The following is a 20,178-nucleotide window of genomic DNA, read 5'->3' as shown; positions in this document are numbered from 1 at the left end:
TAATGAGACTTACTTCTGAGTAGACCTGGTTCAGCTTGCAGTGTGTCCACCATCTATGTAACATCCCTTCATATATTTGAATACAGTAATCACCTCTTTCCTCTTCTCCAGGCTAAACATCCTGAGTTCTTTCAACTTAGTTTCCTGACATCTCACCATTCTGGTTTCACTGTTAACAGGAAAGATGGATGGAAGAATAGAATGTGGAAGAAGATGTGATTCCCATAGGGTTGTTCTGTGGTGGTGTTTTAAAAAAAACAGGAAAAAGAAAGAAATGTGAAAAACTGATTCTGTTGCTGTTCCTTTAACACACAGGGTAGCCAACATGCTGTCCTGCAGATGTTGTTGGACTCCAACTCCCATCAGCTCCAGGCAGCATGGCCAATGATCAAGGATGAATGCATCTGGAGTCCAAAAACATCTGAAGGGCAGAAATTAAGTGGAGCTTTTTATGAGATGGTGCTAAGTAAGCAAAAAAGAAAAGAAAAGCTTCTCCTGTTTAATTTCTCTGCATTCCAGTGTTGTGAAACTAAAAACAAAACAAAACAGTAGGAACCCTCATTCTCAGCCCTTCTGTTTTGCAAGAGCACTGGTCCTTACTCCTTCCTTCAAGGAAAACAGGAAGCACACACTGTTGCCCAATGGAATAGAATTCTAAGATTTATGCTCTGTTTGCAACACTTACTAGAAATTAGCTTCTATAAAAAAAAATCTCAGTCAAGCAAGTGAATTTTTTTGTCATTATGTGAAATTTTAAGCCACTTAATTTAAGATATTTGAACTTTCTTTGGATTATATGCGTCTTTGGAAAAATCCAGTTCCCGGAAATCACACAGAAAAATCCATTGCCTGCAAAGTGAATGATCAATCAAACAGAAGGGAGCCCCCCTGATTGCTAATTAGTGACAATCTGTCAGGTCTGATAAGCCTGTGAGAGAGAAAAGAACATGGATTTGGCTGAAGTGTCAAATATCTACCACTCAAACACATATCTGCGGTTTAATGCAAGGAAGCCCAGGAGATATTTCTGATGTTCCTATAGGCTGAGCCTGCAGTAACCTGGTAATGCTTGTTATACAGACTCCTCCTCTCCCTCAGGTATGAGGAAAACAGGAAGTATCAGGTAAGTAGGTGGAGCTGAGGAGAGATGTATCTGTAGGTAGAGTAACCTGTTGGAATCAGGCTGTGCTTATTTCAAAGTCCAAGAACCACTGAAGTGAGATTACAGCTGCTATCCGGGTAACGTGAACTGAATGGCATGTATACTGAGAAAAGTCTCTTGCTCTGGGGTGTTGATTCTGTGCTCATATGTACATTTTGAGGACTACTAGGGCAGAGAATGCAAGCAGCAGTAGTCTGCCTGGAAACAGTCAGACACTTGCATCCTTTTATTCAGGAATAAGTTCCATTGGGATCAGTGGATCCTATTCTCAGCTAAGTGGGTATAAGATTGCAGTTTGAGGATTGCAGAACACAGACTGGGGTGGGGGATTTTGTTGTGTAGAAAAAGTCTTGCAGAGATGTCCAGTACATTGGATACTGTGGAAATAGTTGTACTGTTTGTAGTGGTGGTTGTTTACTGTTTTCTTTTTCCTTATATGTAGTATAGGTGGATTGGAATTAGCATATTGGACATTAAACTACTTTCTCTTAAGAAGTTTGGGGTGTTTTTAAATTCACTGAAATTGAAGATCTGTATGCCTTACTCTCTTTTTTTATGCAAAGTGGAAAACTATATGATTGGTTGCTATTTATGGACAAGTAGGTATATGAAATAAGCCCCTATGTAACTCTGTTTATTTGTATGCACGTACTGCAGCGCTAAATAAGCATTAATCTCTTACACTTCTATCCCACCCTTCCTCCAAGTTGCTCATGATGGTATACATGTCTCCTGCCCAGCCATCCTATCAGGCATCCTATTAGGCTGAGAGAGACATACACTATGCCTTTAAAGCACATATGAAGAACATTTTCCCCTCAGATAATTCTGGGCACTGTAGTTTACCCTTCACAGAGTTACAGTTTCCAGAAACCCCTAACAAACTACAGCACCCAGAATTCTTATAGAAAAAAAATACTTCAAATGTACTTTAAAGGCCATCAAATGGGGTTGCAGTTGTTCTAGTTGCTGTCTGTTAGTTTAACCTACCTCACAGAATAGTTGTGGGAATAAAATGGGTGCAGGAACAAAGACTATTTTTGCTTGCTGTGCTGCACTCCTTGAAGAAGGGTGAAATATAAATGCAAAAATAAATCTGTCTTTATGCACTGTTCTCTCATAGAATCCTGTTTATGCTTTCTCCAAAGTTTTTGTTTTCCTCCCTGAGTTTGAACCTTTTGCTCTTCTCTGTCTGCTGTTGTAGTCTGTGGGAAGAGCTAAATGGCTGTGTGATATCTAAACCTTGTTGGCTTGTCTGTCTCTTGTCCTGAGCTGAAACAGCCTCTCTGTCTTGTCTGGCTGTATCCTCTTATGTTCCCTTCTGCAATATTAATGCCAGCTTCAGCTATGCCTTGGTACTGCCTTCCTTCAGAAAATATGCTTCTGCTATGCCATTTTGACAACCTCACATTTATATAATGTCATTTCACTCGTGTGTGTTTGTGTGTGTGTGTGTGTGTGAGAGAGAGAGAGAGAGAGAGAGAGAGAGAGAGAGAGAGCGCAACATTGCCCCCTTATTTAGCATGTGCCCTTCTTCCAAGAACCTCTATAGCAATACTATGATTGTTTGGATTTGGGACTAAGAAGCACTTTACAGGGCCATTTCTAATAAAACTGTATGGCATCCCTTCATACAAGTCTGTACATAACTTGTGACACTTGAAGCCAAATAGAGGAATGCAGGAAGCAGTCTTACGTTGAATCAGACCATTGGCCTATCTAGCTCAGGGGTAGCCAATGTGGTGCTCTCCGGGTGTTGTAGGCCTCCCATCATCCCTGACCATTGAGCATTCTTTCTGGGGCTGATGGGAACTGGTGTCCAACAACATCTGGCAGGCACCACATTGACTATCCTTGATCTCCCTCTATCTGTCTGCATCAAGAGCGGGAAACCTTTTTGGCTCCATCGGCCAGATCCTTAACAGGTTTGCCCTCGCAGGCCAAATTTGACAGGTGGGTGGGGCAAGCTTTCTTTTGCCTAGCCGATGCTTGGGGGAAAAATGGGGCTATTTGCTTTGGCTATGAGTGCCTGTTTCCAGCTAGGAACAGGCACACACAGCCAACCTGAGCAGGATTTAATGCCTTCTAGTCAGCTGTCAAGCAGGGGTTAAAGCTTGCTGCTTTTGCTGTAGGCACCTGTTTCCTGCTAGGAACAGGCAACCACAGCCAACACAGAATTGAACCCCACCCTCCTGCCCATCAGGTCATGCCACAAGTAACATCGGTTGATTGACAGGTGGCATGGTTTAGGGAAAATGGCCTCATGGGCCAAACTGGACCCCATACATAGAGATCGGGAATACCATGGTCTGAATGATCCTGACTAACAGAGTGTCTGTTAATTCAGACACATGGGTGACTAACAAATAAAAATTTATTATTATTATTATGACTTTAGTTAGTGCAAAATAAACAAAATATCCCTCAATATGCCTTTCACAGCATTGACAGTTCAGCTGTATGCTGGCATGAGATGCTGTCCATCTTCTGCTGACTATATCTGGCTGTTGTGTGAGGAGAACACCCCTCTACTCAACCTCTTGTTGTGTTGCTGTTATTAAAGACTCTGGGGCTCCTTTATGTCTAGAGTTCCTGCTTTGTTTTCTGGCAGAGTAATTGTGCCTTTAATTGTTTATGAAGGGCAGAAACCCAGCTAGTGTATCTATCTCCCCTTCTACTGCATGGAGATGCAGTAGCGGGGAAAGCCTTAGGGCACGTGTACGTATGTAGCCTTTGAAACGCACATGGAGGGCTTTGGTACATAGCACTTTGCAACTCTGCACACCTTCCCCCCACAATGCTTGTTAAACCAGCAGCTGCTATCCATGCTGTCAGCACACACTGGTGGGCCGGTGTACAAACTAGAGCGCATTGGTCTTCCCTGCTCCCCTCCCTCAGTTAGTGTTTCCAAGCCTGAATGCTGCCGGAAACAACATAATGCTCTCCTGCAGCTGCACATGTGCAGTTACACCAACCTTTTATTTTATTTTTTGTGGGTCTTTTGAAAGATAGCATATTGGAAAAAGAGGAACTGGAAGCTGGTGTACTGATATGCTGAGATAGTTTGTTCCCTGCTTTTCCATCTCTTGAGCGATATGCTCAGATTGCAGTGGCTGCCGCTAAACTGTACTTGAATCTTTTTCTGCCCCCAAATATCAAGTAGATGGAGGATTTCTTGTGTTTTCCATGAAATGCCTCTTCCCTTCCCATTTACTGATACACGATTGTCCTCCATTTCAGGAATTAGGATTACTGGCCTCTTCTGCCAGTGATTTTTAAATTTGGAACGCAGGGTATTACCTCTCAAAGGCATGTGATATGCTGGATTTGAAGTGAGACATTTCACTGTCTGAGATATATATTAGGGGTGTGTAGTGGCCCCAAGATTCACCTTGTTCTCTGTGCATTTAAAAGCACACAAACACATCCTGCAGTCCAGTTCTGAGTCACTCTGCACTCTCAGATTTGATCTGTAATTCAGCTTCTAAATTGCTCTGTATAAAACAAACCTTTGTGTTTTCCCATTCACTATAATGGGAAATCTAAAAACAGCTATAACTTGTTCTCCTTTTGGCCAAAGTGGATGAAATAGACATGCACAGGAGCCCCTCCAGAGTGGTTTAAGCCTACCAAATTGCAGGCGAATAGGTCCAAGGGCTCTTTCTTACCTTAAAATAATTAAGAGGTGGGCAAGTGGAACATATTCTTGCTTATACACTTTTAAAACTTTGCAGCTTCACATCAGCCTTTCTTTCTGGTGGTTGTTTGTGCCCTCCAATAGGCTTTACAGGCCTCCTGATAGGCTGGGCCTTACAACATAGGGCTGTCTAGAATGCTACCTGCAGAGTTCCAGAGAGTTCTAGATGGTTTTCTTTTTGTTAAAGCAGAGCAACATTGGAATTAAAAAATTAAATGGAAATATTTAACTTTTTAAAAAAAAAACCTATGCTCCTGTGCTTTTATAAATAAATAAATAAATAAGGTCTCTTCAGTCTTCCAAATGCAACATTTTCAATAGCCTCACTTTTTACAAAGTCCGTGGATATATAGAAACATATTCAGAGCTTGGAAAAGTTACTTTTTTGAACTACAACTCCCATCAGCCCAATCCAGTGGCCATGCTGGCTGGGGCTGATGGGAGCTGTAGTTCAAAAAAGTAACTTTTCCAAGCTCTGAATATTATACAGGAGAATATAGAGTTGTAATTGCACAGAAACAGAGTGATAGAGTATTTGTTGGCTTTGCAGGGGCCCAGATCTGATGGGGGTTGGGGCTATTTATATTGTGCTTTGACTTGCGGGGAGGGGACCCATGAATCATCTTGATTTGCTTTGATAATTCAGCTCCCTTTCCCACAGAGCTGATGCACAATAATATTTTGTAAGTCATCACGCTGTCATGTATGGGGGGGAGTGTGGTGGCAGGGCAGCAGGCAAGTGAGGCTAGGGAGTGAGGGAAGCAAGAATGGCAAGCAGGGATGGGCAAGCAAGCAGAGGGGTGGGTGAATGAGCAAGGGAATGGGGCAGGTGAGTGGTGGTGGGGACAGGTGAGCAGGCAGTGGAGGGAGCGAGCAGGTGGGTGGCAGTGACAACACAGGAGGCAGGGTGGCAGCAGCAACAGCCTGGGCAAGCAGGAGGCAAGAAAGCTGCTTAAATGTGGAGGTCGCAAGTGCCTGCAGGGCAGTTTTGGGAGCTGCCTGGAGGTGGAGAGCAGTTTGGGGAGTTGCCTGTCTGTGTGTGTTCGTGAGTGCCTGGGAGTGTGTACTTGGGGGTGCCTGAGGTGTATGTGTTTGGGAGTCCCTCTGTGTGTGTGTGTGTGTGTGTGTGTGTGCATGTGTTTGGGAGTCTGAGGGGTTGGGAGTCCCTGTATGTGTGTCTGTGTGTTTGGGAGTTCCTGGCTGGCGAGAAGAGCAGATGGGGGGGTTGGTGAGTGAAGCAGAGCCCCCCTTGTATTCTTAGAAAGTTCCCATAGCCAGGAAAGACACCTGCTTAGGGTTACCAGATCTCCGGTTTTTGGCCGGAGTCTCCGGTTTTTGGGGGCCCTCTCTGGCTAGCACCCCTTAATCTCCGGACTCTCAGCTTCAATTAAAAAAAATAAGTTTCTAGGTGGTCTGGTTCCCGATATATACACCAAAACATCAACCGCCCCCTGCGCGACTGTTAAATCTGTTTTACAGATGTTTAGAACAGTTCCTAGCTCTAACTACAACTCCCATCAGCCCAATCCAGTGGCCATGCTGGCTGGGGCTGATGGGAGTTGTAGTTTAAAAAAGTAACTTGTTCAAGCTCTGGCTCTAACCCCACCCTTTCAGGACTGTAGCCAATAAATGAACCCAGCTTGTGACTTCTTGATCCAGGCATGCCTAAGCTTAATGTCAACGTCAGAAAGTGGAGGCTTTCAGATTTTGAAGTTTGTGTAAGTAATATGGCTTAGAGTTTTTTTTCCTCTTCTGTGCAAGAGTGAGACCCTGGGCTATGAAATATGAAAGTATTTAATCCAATACTCCATTAGGACTTACTTTTGAGTAGACATGGTTAGGATTATATGGGGTGTATTTTTACACCTCTCTCTGTGTGTGTGTCCTTTCCAACAACCCTGTGAGGTAGGGTTGGTGATTGGAAACCAAGGCAGCTCACAATAAGAAATAAATCACTTTAGAAACCAATAACCATAAAACAAGTATAAACAGTTGCAAAACAGCTTAAAGTGGCATGATTCTGAATTTTGGGTTGAGTGAATGAAAGTTTATTTATTTATTTATATTTATTTATTATTTGATTTATATCCCGCCCTTCCTCCCAGTAGGAGCTCAGGGCGGCAAACAAAAGCACTAAAAACACTTTAAAAATCATAAAAACAGACTTTAAAATATATTAAAACAAAGTATAGTATGGACTGCCTTCAAGTCGATTCCGACTTATAGCTACCCTATGAATAGGGTTTTCATGGTAAGCAGTATTCAGAGGGGGTTTCCCATGGCCTGAGGCTGAGAGGCAGTGACTGGCCCAAGGTCACCCAGTGAGCTTCATGGCTGTATGGGGATTCAAACCCTGGTCTCCCAGGTCGTAGTCCAACACCTTAACCACTACACCACAATGGCTCCCATTAAAACAAAACATCTTTAAAAACATTTTTAAAAGCTTCAAAAACATTTTTTTTAAAGAAAAGGTTTAAAAACATATTAAAAAGCAATTCTAACACAGACACAGACTGGGATAAGGTCTCAACTTAAAAGGCTTGTTAAAAGAACAAGTTATCACTTCAGGGTACAGTTTTCCCTGGTTAAGTAAGCCCCATTGAATACATTGGGACTTGGTTCTGAGTAAACAAACATAGGATTGCACTATAAATATCGTTACAGGTTGTATAAATAATAAACATATTTGATAGTCAAGCTTATATAAATATTTTGTCATACTGTGTCCCAATAAGTATCTGATTTCACACTATGGTTGTACAATACTTCCTGTACGTTTTAAGTATGCCTTGGGGTGGTCATGGTTCTCCATTGTTTTCATCCTGAGGGGCAGATAGGCTGAGAGATGGTGAGTAGCCCATGGTCACCCACTACAGTTTATAGCTCATTTCCATTTTGAAAAATTAATTAAAACAATTTACATGCAGGCAAAATTTATTAAGTGGATTCACACAATACGTTTAAAGCACATCCAACTCACATTTAAAGTGCACGACGTCCCCTAAAGAATCCTGGGAAGTGTCATTTCCCCCTCACAGTTATAGTTCTCACCACTCTTAACAAACTGCAGTTCCCTTGATTCTGTGGTGGGATTCATGTGCTTCAAATGGGTGTTGAATGTCCTTTAAATGAATGGTGTGGATCTGCCCTAGGTATGATGTGCATTCAAGAGTGAATTGAAAAGAACAATTTGAAAAGATACTTCTTACTCATTTCTCAGACCTCTTTCTGAAGTGAAGGGTCAAATCTGTAAAGACGTTTGGAGCAGCCACGTTAAAAGATAAGGGCAGGGCATTCCAGGCAGGGGGTTGCCAACCCTGCTTGGATATGGATGTCTTTGTAGAGGATCCCTAGTCAAGGTTTACCAACAGCACAATCCAAACTATATCTACTAGAAGTCAGTCTTGTTGAGTTCTATGGGGCTTAATCACTTAGTGTGTTTAGAATTGCAGCCTTCAGGAGCATCCATCTTTACTCCCCAAAGCTCCCATCTAACATCTCCACAACACTAGGCTCCTTTGTCCCTACAGTGACCTTCTGATGACTGGCCTGGCCTGAAGGCACTTAACCCTTCTTGCTGAAAGCAAGTAGGCTAGATTAAATGTTCGCTACCCAGGCTCCATCTTTTAGCTAAGATTTCTATCTTAATTTCCAATCAGAATTTTTTTAATTGTATGCTCCAAGCAACTGTGATTGATGCTTAATGTATCACGCTTGATGACATCACTAGGGCCCACCCCATGACATCACTAGGGCCCGCCCCTCAAACCTCAGGTTTTGGGTTGCTTCTGACCTGGCAACCCTACACCTGCTGTTCCTGTCAGTTAAAGGTTGGTCTCCTTTTGAGTATTTATATAGCTTGAATTTTGGAGTCTGAGCAGGGTTCTAAAGTACTATTTCCACAATGCTCCATGCCTCTGAAGCTGGTAATTTATTAATGTGATTCAATGACCTCGTAGCTCCGGCCCAGTGGAAACATTCCTTTTTGATCTAAAAGCTGATATAGAACTGTAGTCACTGATAAGCTCATGACAGTTATCATCAGGTGTCTGAATGAGAAGTCAGAAATAAAAGAGGTTGAGGGAGGAAATCACTGGCTCTCACAGTGGGCCTAGGCACCTGCCATTCTGACTACTACCATCTCCTGTGCTATAGCAACAGAAGGCATATTGTCTACCTGTTCCGTGGTCTCCTCTTGTGAGTGTGCCATATTTTAGAGCAGGAATAACCAATATGATGTTCTATAGAAGTTGTGGGAATTCAACTCCCATTAGCCCAGCTGATGGTCAGGCATGATAGGAATTGTAGTCTAACAACATCTGGACAGCACCACATTGGCTACTCCTGTTTTAAGAACTTACCCTCCACTTATTGTTTAGCTTTTGGTATCAGATCATTTGATAGTCATTTACTTTTTCAGAACTGGGATCTTCCTCTTATTTAACTTCAACCTGTATCTAGGTCTGCCAGCTTCTCAACTGGCCATTGTAGCTGTATCAACTTCACTAACTGACTTTGGCACTAACTCTCAAGTACAAAAACCTTTTATGGGAAAAACTGGATAAGCTAGATCCTGGGTGACTCTCACGATATCATTGGAACAAAACCTCAAGACATTATCCCTCCCCCACAAAAAAAAAATCTAGGAAGAAAGGCAGAAGTACTTGACCTTTCCCTCCCCCATCAACATGTTCCATGCTTTCCTAAATAAGCTTGCTTTGCAATTTCTTCCCATGTTTTTCTGGAATACTCTCTGATATAAGTTCGCAAATGCACAGTTCTGCCACAAACGCATGCAATTTTTTCTAGGGCTGCAAACTCTGGGCCCCTGACAGCTTTGTCTAGCATGGAGATCCCTTGATGGAGGAAAGAGCCCCCTGCCGACTTTTGCCTGCCATACAGCTGTTTATGATCCACGACCACTGTCCATAACAATGTAGCAATGTGTGTGTTGTTTATACACAATCGTGCACATGTACTGTGTTTCCAGATGTTTTCTAAAGTTGCCCTCAACACTTTCATTGAATATAAAAGTGGAAGATAGAGAGAGGAGCTCTAACCTCTTAACACTTTCTGTGCTGTGGGTTGTGAGCTTGCCTGAGTGGCTGCCAATTAAATTGCATCAAAGAATGCTCAGCTCAGCAGGTAATTGTGACAAGGGGACTGTCCCATTACCCTTCTCTCAGTTCTAGGAATTGCTTTATCCTTGACATTTGCAGGAAAGAAAAGCTAAACAACTGGAGCTCTCTTCGCCTGACTGCTTAAGGAAAGGGAAGAGTGGTCCTCTTCCTGGGATAGTTTGGTTCAGTGTAGATTCCAGAGGGACTTGTGAGATGCTGGGGAGCAAGATCAATTCGCTCGAATTGCTCAGGAGAGATGGAGTTCTTTCTAGGGAGGGAGGTGATGTGAAACTATCCCAATTTTGCTGGGTAAGAAATAACTGTGGGGGGGGGAAGGGAGAGAGAGACGGAGAGAGAGTTGGAGATGCTCTTCTTATGACTGTAGGCATTTTCCATAGGATCAAAGGGTTTGTGTGTATCACATACAGTAAATGCATAATTGTTCGCTGTGGAGCATTCTTTTTCCAAGATAGGATAATGCTGTAGAGAAATGGCATTTTCTCAGGATACCGAACAGCAAAGTTTTGTTGCTGGAGTGTCTGTCTTCCTCTTGGTATGACTGTTGCATTTTGGAGTGCTGTGTACATTGACATGTGAGTGTCATGTTACATTGTCATGTTTCATTATGGATTAGCTATCTTTATAGTATGACACAAACAAGAGGATAGGTCTGTCACTTTCGAAGTTTGATTTCTTGGACAATAAGACCCAAATAGCATACCAGACTGTCAATAATCTTGGCATGTGACCTCAAATTTGGTCATGATAGCAATATTATACACTCCAGTGACACTCATATATTGGGTATGGTTCTGATTTTGCTGACACTTGACCCTGGTAAATTGCCCCTATTTTGTTATGTGTTTGTATTTTGTTACATCTTTAAAGATGTGGTCAGATTTCAGACCCCTGGTCCAGGTCTTTAGAACCTAAGGCTGTAGTTCTGTGCATCCTTGCTCCAAAGTAAGTCCCATTGAACTTGGTTGGTCTCTTGTGTATTTTGCTTTTTAAGAGATGCATTTATGCCAACACTAGAATACTGTGTATCTTTGCAAGACACAGGTCATGTGCATGTAAGCTCCTGTGCAAAAGTGGAGGTCAGGGATGGGGTCAACAAACATGATTCTAGTTAGACATCTGACCAGGGTTCCAGTTTGGACATCTGACTTTGGACAGAGCTCATGTAATGTAGTAGTGTTCATTTAAAAATATTATAGGCCAATGAGGGTAATCCAAAATTATAAATACTCTCTTTTCTTCTAATCAATGGTTGGCTGACTACTGCTGAATAAAGGAACACAGCACACAGGTTGTTACAAAATACATACTTGGTTCTTATTTTCTTGTATGAAATATTGGAGGGTTGAAGAGTCTAAATGAGCAATGCTACATGACATTGTGTACCATATAAATCAAGTCTCTGTGATGCTGCTTCCTCCTTGGGGCCCATTTATAGACAGTCAAGTGAGTTGAAAAAGATGAACTCGTGACGAAGGGAATACACACACATTGTCTAGAGTTTCCTTTCAATGGGCTCCTTTGATAAGAAATGGAAATGGACAGGCCTTGATATGCATTAGTGGCTGTTGGGGGGGGGAAGCCTGCTGCCAGCTGACATCCTTGAGAATTATTAATAGAATTGCAGAATTGAAAGGAACCTCAAAGATCATCATGTCTAGCAGGAAACTCGCTACTACAGCCACTCTGGTAGGTGGCATCCAGCCTCTTGGCAAGTGGTCTTGACTTGTACTGTCTTACCATGCATTTAACTAGTTTGTTGTTGTAACACATCTCCTGAGGAAACTTTGTGCATGCTTGTGTGTGACTGGGAGACCTGAAGCCCAAGGATTTGAATGAACCCTAACGTTACATCATCAGAGTATATATAGCACCACCCTTAATTTGACTTGTGTTACTTCCTGTAACATCATGCCATGTGGCCACTTTATGCCAAAAATAAAATTAAAGCAAAGTAAACCATGTCACACACTGAAGGATAATTCATATTTTTGAACAGTGATTGGATGATGAACTATTAATCATCTTCGCAACTGGTTTATCTTCCTATATTATGCTGTTAATTTAATTGTGCTTCTTTTTATTAATTAATCAGAAGTGGTTGTTTACCTCAATGTTTCCTTATTCATTGTCTGTGGAAACTCTTTGGTTATGTTTGAGGGCAACATTTAATGTGCCAGTTACCTTATGCCACTATCTCCCTTCACTAGTGCTATCACCATTCATTTGTTTTAGACTGGATTAGATTTAGGCAGAGAAGACATAGAACTACACATTGTTTTTTTGTGGCAACAGAAATGTATGTCTGGTTCTCAGCTTCAACAAAGTAAGAGTGGTGGTGGATTGGCTTAATCAAGCTGAGTTGTCTGCTTCTATTGGGAGATACCAAAGAGGGTACCACACATGATTTCCTGCCCTTTAAATCTTCCATTTGTTCTACATCCATTCAAGATCAAAGCAATTCTTATCTTTCTACCCATTTTGCTATAGACCGTAAGAATGACTGAGGCTTCTGCCCATATTGTCAATCCTGTTTTGTGCTAATTAAGTTTGTAATGATAACTTCCATGTAAGAAGAGTTCATCATGATTACTTAATTTGGGTAGGTGTATAGTGTACTGGCACAGCCAAGGGCATCACTGCGTTGTTATTAAGAAGACTTTAAATGTCTGCAATAACTTCTGGTGACTTAATTATAAGGTTCAAAGCCTTTCCCATGAATAATGTAAGTGCAAACTGGGATGACTTATATCAAAAATGTACCTGTAATCTTGTAACACTGATCACCTTAGAAATTGCTTGCTTTGCCAAGATACAAGTTTGTTTAAGTCTTCTGTATTCCTCATCTTAATTTCCTAGATGTCTAGCATGGAAACACAGCTAACAAAGAAGGCTGTAACATTGGTTAGATTAAATCAACTAATGTTAAAAACATTTGACTAAAAAGGCATCCTTTATTTAAACTGGGCAGGAAATCTTTTAATTTTTAAAAAATACAAATATACAGAATGGAGATGGTGAGCATCCTCTTAAGAGAAGGAAATGCCTCTTCCTGAGATGTCTGCTACAACACTTGTGTGTATCCTCTAAAATCAAAGTATGCTTCTTCAGAACAATTGTTTTCCCTATATGTAAATTTCATCACTAACCTGATTTATTGGCTAAAAGCTATGCAATTTATCAGCTGATAATTCTACTGATGAATATTTGTTTCTGTCCATTGAAAAGATCATGCTTGGAGAAGGGAGATTAGATCTAGGTAGAAGTGTACCGTTCTTTGCTCCCAGTCCCAGTGCAAGCGTAGACTGAAACCAGAGCAGATAAATCAGTCCACTACTCACAGTCTATGAATCATCACTTTGTTGAGAAGCAGGCATGCCTTCCACTCCCCTTGGGGAACAATGGGCACACATGTAGTTTTAATTCTGTTTCTGTCTTCTTCCTCCTTCCACTGCACTGTGTTGTTGGGCTACCTGTGAATATTACTCAGGGACACCTGTATCATTTCTTACTAGCTTGGTGGTTCTGTGCACTGAAGGCAGTGCTAGACGTTACAAAGGGAACACAAGATTCTGAAACTCAGGTTTACCTCTTAATACTGAGGTGTTTATGGGAGATGCTTGCATGGGGGAACTGAGTAAAAGGGAGTGCTTAGTTGTTTCCCTGCTTGATTGTTCTCCCTGGCAGGTCTCCTCCTCCCACCAGTTTAAAATCTGTCCTCCACACCAAGTGGGTTTTCCCAAGTGGGAAAATGAGTCTGCCAGGGAGTCTGCTGGGGGGAGCATTTGTAGGTGCGGGAATGGTTGAGCATCTTGCCATTGCGCCCAATGAACATCTCCTGCAAATAACCCCTGCCACTATGTTTCCATTATCTCCACAAAGGTGGTTGTTGAAACCATGCACTAGCTGATCAAGTATCTCGCTCTGGCTGGAGTAGTTTGTTACAAACACTTTAGTATCCATGGCAAGTACACAGGCCAAAGGGAGAAGGATCTCTTAGCGAAAGAAAGAAAGAAAGAAAGAAAGAAAAGGATAACTGGTGTTAATGTCACTGTGGAGTATTTAAAAAAAGCAGCCACAACAAAGCCTCTTGCAATACAGGACCAATCTTAATAGGTAGCATTAGGGTTGCCAGGTCAGAAGCATCCCAAACCCTGAGATTTTGGGGGTGTGCCTGAGTGATGTCATAGGGGCATGCCCAAGTGATGATATTAAGCATGATATCTTAAGCATCAATCACAGTTGCTTGGCGCATACAATTCAAACAAAAACATTTCTCTGATTGGAAGTAAAGATGGAAATCTTAGCAAAAAGATGGAACCTGGGTAGAGAATATTTAATCTAGCCAACTTGCTTCTGCCAAGAAGGGTTTAAGTGCCCTCAGGTCAGCCCAATCACCAGAAGGCCATTGTAGGAAGAAAGGAGCCTAGTGTTGTGGAGATGTTAGATGGGAGCACTCAGGAGTAAAGATGGATGCCCCCAAAGGATGCAATGCTAAACACACTTACTAAGGGACTAAGCCCCATGGAATTCAACAGGACTTGCTTCTCAATAGATATGGTTTGGATTGTGTTGTTGTAAAGCTTGATCTTCTGCAAAGATATCCATATCCAAGTGGGATTGGCAACCCCCTGCCTGGAATGCCCTGCCCCTACATTTTAACATGGCTGCTCCAAATTTCTTTACATATCTGACCCTTCACTTCAGAAGGAGGTCTGAGAAATGAGTAAGAGTAAGACAATTCTCTGCTCTTTTCTGTCTGCTGTGGGCTGCTATAAACTCACTTTGATAGCCAACCCAATTCCAGTGAATAATAACTGACAGAGAGAAAACACACAGGGTTTGGTCTTCCTTCATAGGCAGCAGCTTGGAAACAACAATTGCAGCCACGCTGCACAGTATGTGAATTACTTTTTACCACTATTGGGCAAGAAACAAACTGTAATGTAAACAACAAGGTGCATCATCAGTGGGTTTAAGGGGGTTGAGTGAAGTGCATGAAACCACTTTTTTTGCTTCTGTGGATGAAAGGGAATGAGAATAAAGGTAAATGAAATGCAAATAGAAAAAGAAAAGACAGTGATGATTTCCTAAATGCAATACCATACCAACCACAACAAGATTCCTCTGAGTGAGACAGAAAACTCAGCATCCCACAACCAGTCAGGATTCCTAACCAAAAACGAAAACTAAAAAAATCCTGGGGGCCAGTTAGCCAAGGTCACAGAAATCCCAATGCAGTACAACCTGACCCAGGGGCTACAGTTAGTGCAGAATGCCACGGCATGATTGCTGACATGAGTGAGACCCTATCAGCACATAATACCTCTGCTCTGAAATCTGTATTGGTTGCCAATTTGCTATCAGGCCAAGTTCAAGGTGCGCTTTTCATGTTACGGGTTCCACATAGAACATGTTCCACTCTTGTAAGAAATCGAGCCTTTTGTATGGCAGTACCTACGCTTTGGAACTCCCTGCCTATTTACATTAGTCAAGTGCTTCATTGTACTTATTTTGGCACCTGATAAAAACATTTTTGTTTAGGCAAGCCTACCCAGGCATGTAGAAGGTATTGTGTTTTTATCTATTTTTAACTCATTGTTGGTTTTATTTTGAATATTTTTTAATACCTGACTTTAACTGTTTTGCCAATAATTTTATTGTTTTAATTCTTTCTGTAAACTGCTTTGATATTTTTTTACAATGAAGTAGTATATAAATGTTGTAATTAAAATACATAAATAAATTTTAGAGTCACTAAATGGACAGATGGGTGGGGCTTGCAAAGCATAGCACTGGCAATGCCCCTTGTGGGTCTCAAGCTGGGGACCCTGCACAAGGGATTTTGACAGGTAGGCAGGATAACCCATCTGTCAATTACGCAGCATCATAATGACATCATGTGATTGACAGATGGGTTACCCCACCCATCTGTCAAAGATCTGGCCACTAGCGCCAAAAAGGTTCCCCATCTTTGCATTACATGATTGTTAAAAAAAACACCCTTTTTAAAAACCTGATTCTTCTGTCTCCTTGTCCTTTCTGCTTGTAGTCTCAGACAATGAACTATGTGGGCCAGCTCGCCGAAACAGTGTTGGGCACTGTGAAGGAGCTGTATAAGGGCCTGAACCCAGCCACTCTGACTGGTTGCATTGATGTCATTGTGGTGAGGCAACCGGATGGTTCCTTTCGCTGCTCGCCTTTCCATGTGCGCTTTGGGAAGCTGCGTGTTCTGCATTCCAGAGAGAAAGTGGTAAGTGACCCCTGATGTGTGGTGAGAAGGACTAATGCCCATGGTTCTTCATACGCTTAAGATCAAGGAAGTTTAATATGGAAACTCCCAAATTCCACTGCAATCAATAATTCTAAGAAAGTGTACTTAAGAAAATGTTGTTGTTGTTAAAATATATGTATATTTTGCTTAATACTGAAAACTGCCCCTAAGCAGTTTACAAAGTAACAAATGGAAAATTTATAATAAGCAATGAAACTGAGAAACTGCAGTATAATGCAATAAAACAATAGAATCCTCCCTCTTTCAACACGCCTTTTATAAGTAGATGTTTTATCCCAGTCTGTATCTGTATTAGAATTTTTTAAAAATATGTTTTTAAGATGCTTTGCTTTTCAGATGTTTTTAAAGATGTTTTTAGTGTTTTGTCACTTGTTTGCTGCCCTGGGGTTCCTTTTGGGAGGAAGGGCAGGATATAAAATAATAATATTGTTATTGTTATTATAGCCCAAAACAGATCTCGTCCCTCTTCACCCACCTTCTTGCCAAGGCACATCCTGACTCACAAAATACTTCACATAACATCCAAATTCTGCCTTACACCTACACAAATCATGCTGCACCTACTAGTCATTCTATATCGCTCTTCCCATAATACTCCCACACCTCATACACATCCACCAATACACACAGACACACCTAATCTGTGTCTGTGTCCATCCACCCAATCATTCCAACAGCTTGATGCTGCAGGATGTGAGTTGTGAATTATGTGTTGAATGCCCGCTCATGCAGTCTTTTTAGCATGGCATCACATGAATTACTGAGCTGATTGTGACAACTGAGCAAATCCAGTAATCCATATACTCTCATGCTAAAAATAATTGTATAAATGGGCCTGTCATCTAAGTGCCCTCCAGAACTTCAGACTTTCACATTTATAGATTGACTATTGGTTAGATCTTCTCTAGCTGGTCTCTGAAAGTGCCTGCTAAATATGAAGGCATTAAAGTAGTTCACTTTCTCCATCCACTCATTCCTATCTTCCAGCAGTCCATGATCTTTTGTGCCCACATTTGTTATCTCCCCAGTAATCTTCCATGAGACAGCTGTGCAGCCACAAACCACAATCAATAAATGCATGGGGCTATGATAGTGTCTGTGTTAGCTCAAATAACACAATACAATCAGCTTTACAGTGGGGATGTGCTTACCATCACACAATTAACCCTTGCAATTGGCATACCACTGAGGGCCATTCCTGAACTGGGTTTGCAGTTCTGTACAACTCAGCCAAGTGATCTGTATAGCACCAAGGTGTGATTGCTATATGGGTGGATGAACTTGTTTGTTGCTTTCTCTCATGCCGCGTTGTTCCTGACTTTTAGAGAGAGAACATGTACTTCAACCTTTCTGCTTGCTTCCTGCTATCTCAAATCTGCAACTCTCATTGGTGGAGATGGAGATCAAGAGAGGCATAATATTTCTGAAAAGGAATGTGACTGAGGGTATTGTCTCCCATGTTTCTGAGCAAAGTCCCATTCATGTGAAGGGGGGAATGGAAGCCTGGGCCACTGAAGAAGGTTCATGATGAGGAGAGAGGCCATCTTCTTGGCATGGAAAGCTGAAGCCCTTTGCTGGACCCTAGAGACAGTTGTCAGCTTGTGAAGCAAACTTCCATTTCAAACAGAATTCTGTCTGTACTGGTGAAATGTGCTGTGCCAAAAGTTCTCGCAGTAAAACCAAGCCTGCAGCCTGGCTGATTTCTTTCATCTTTTTTTCAACAGGCCTGGCTGTCTTATTGCTACCTCACTGTGCTCCTCTCTCACTACCTCTCCAAAATGCTCGGCCTCAGAAAGTCTAGCATGTAAAGTTATGAATTTGCCTGCACGCACGTGCATTTTAACGAGTTAATGTATAAATGAGCAGCGGCTGGCTTTATTTTGTTCTCTTGCTGCAAAAAATAGTTGCTCAAATCAAAGACGTTAAGAAAACATGACAGAATAATTTCATGTGGTGCTGTTTGTGCACGGATCTGCTATATTAAAAAGTTTTAAACCTGCTTGAAAATTCGCATTTAAGTACAAATTTCTCAACAATGTTTCTTTCAAAATACATATTTCTTATCTTGAAACACATATTTCTTATCTTATGTATATTTCTTATGCATTTAATTTTTTTTAATGTGTTTCTATTAACTATAGTCATTTGCTACCTCAAAACATAAAAGTTCTCTGGGCAGCTTACCAGTTCTGAGCTGAGTGTTGCACTGGAACTTTGGGAAGTGTGAAAGTCAGTGGATAACTTGCACGTTATACCTACAATGCAGGTCAGGTCTGTTTGGGCCACTGGCTTACTAAGCTTCAAATAATGAACCCTTTCTTTCTAGGTTGACATAGAAATCAACGGGGAGCCAGTCAATCTGCATATGAAGCTGGGTGACAATGGAGAAGCCTTTTTTGTCCATGAGTCAGAAGAACAAAAGGTGGGCTGACTACAGGGCAGAAAAACTACCTTGGCCTACTTTTCAGACATGCTATCTAATAAACTAGACTGAAGGCTTGTTGCTTTTCCAGTGTTCTTCTGCCTTCTCGCTACTGGGGTCCTTGACTTGCATCTTCCCTCTCTGTGCCTCTGGATAAATTGCTCCTAATCATTCACCTACATCTTGGACCATAATCTACTGGATTTCTTGTCTTGCTTTCTTTGCTGTTGGTATTCCATGTCTGGTGCTTGGCCCTTTTTTGGGTCACATCCACACAGTACACTGACAGTATGTGGTTTCCCCCAAAGAATCCTGGGAACTGTAACTTACCCCTCACAGAGCTTCAATTCTCAACACCCTTAACTACAGTTTCCAGGATTCTTTGGGAGAAACCACATGTTTTCAATATATGGGGTTTTATCCAGCTACGTTTTATGTAGAGTAGACCCATTAAATGAATGGACTTAAGTTAGTTTTGTTCCTTAATTTCAATAGGTCTACTCTGAGTAGGACTAGCAATTGATACAACCCATGGCGTGGATGTGATATTGATAACCACCAGCATCAAGGTTTCTGTTCTCTGAACCAGAATGGTGTGTGCAAAGTTGGCACTGATTCTCTGGAACATTACAGATTGAGATCATCTGCATATATTTGCTCATTTTTGCATACCTTTTTTTTTTTTTTTTCCAATAATTTTTACTCAGATCTTCATAAAACATACAAGACAAAATCACAAAACATTCAAAGACAAAAAACAAAATCAAAAATAGCCAAACAAAAAGAAAAAAAGAAAAAAACAAAAAACAAAAATAAAAAATAAAGAGTAAAATATTGACTTCCCATTTGTCAAAGATCAAATCAGTTATAAGTCTATAATATATAACAATCCTGTCTCTTAAGTCATATTATAAAATCACTTTCCTCCAGTAGCTATCCTACTCAATCATCAAATCTCATAAACATTACTTTATTCTTTCCACAAAAAGTCAAAGAGAGGCTTCAATTCTTCAAGAAATATATCTATCAATTTTTTTTCCAGATAAGCATATCGATTAATCCATCTCATTACTAATTATGATAATCTTATTGTCATAACCATAGTCAAAATAAACATTTCAATTAATCCATCACATCAGAATCTGTTAAGTTCAGTAATTTCAGTAGCCATTGTTCTATTATCCCTATTAGTTCCATTTTCCATCTTCCATCTTCAGTAGTCTTGTTAAGTCCAGTAATTTCAGTATCCAATCTTCCATTATCAGTATTCCATAATAATCTTGCTGTCAAAGCCATAGTCATATAGTAAGAGTCTGATGGGAATTACCTCTATCCCAAATATTTTCTTGCCATCCATTCTGAATAGGTTGCTGAAATACTGCTGTAAAATCATATCTCTGTTCTTTTTTTCAAAATACACTGGGTCATCTCTTGAAAGTTTTTCCATTGTCACATGGCTGCAGT

General features: G+C 41.2%; 1 protein-coding gene across 6 annotated transcripts in view; it reads left to right on the top strand.

The window, feature by feature from the left end:
• The window catches only part of LPIN3 (lipin 3), a 59,809-nt gene that overhangs the window by 9,964 nt on the left and 29,667 nt on the right, over positions 1-20,178 (top strand). For 3 of the 6 annotated variants that reach the window (XM_061631489.1, XM_061631488.1, XM_061631483.1), the window contains 2 exons: positions 16,050-16,250; positions 18,619-18,714. In XM_061631489.1, the coding sequence (XP_061487473.1) occupies positions 16,059-16,250; positions 18,619-18,714 (288 nt within the window). In that variant the 5' untranslated portion in view covers positions 16,050-16,058. The other 3 variants (XM_061631486.1, XM_061631485.1, XM_061631484.1) reach the window with 3 other exon arrangements.

The sequence above is a fragment of the Rhineura floridana genome, chromosome 6 (genome assembly GCF_030035675.1).
Source record: "Rhineura floridana isolate rRhiFlo1 chromosome 6, rRhiFlo1.hap2, whole genome shotgun sequence".
NCBI lineage: Eukaryota > Metazoa > Chordata > Lepidosauria > Squamata > Rhineuridae > Rhineura > Rhineura floridana.
This window is presented reverse-complemented; position numbering and strand designations above follow the sequence as displayed.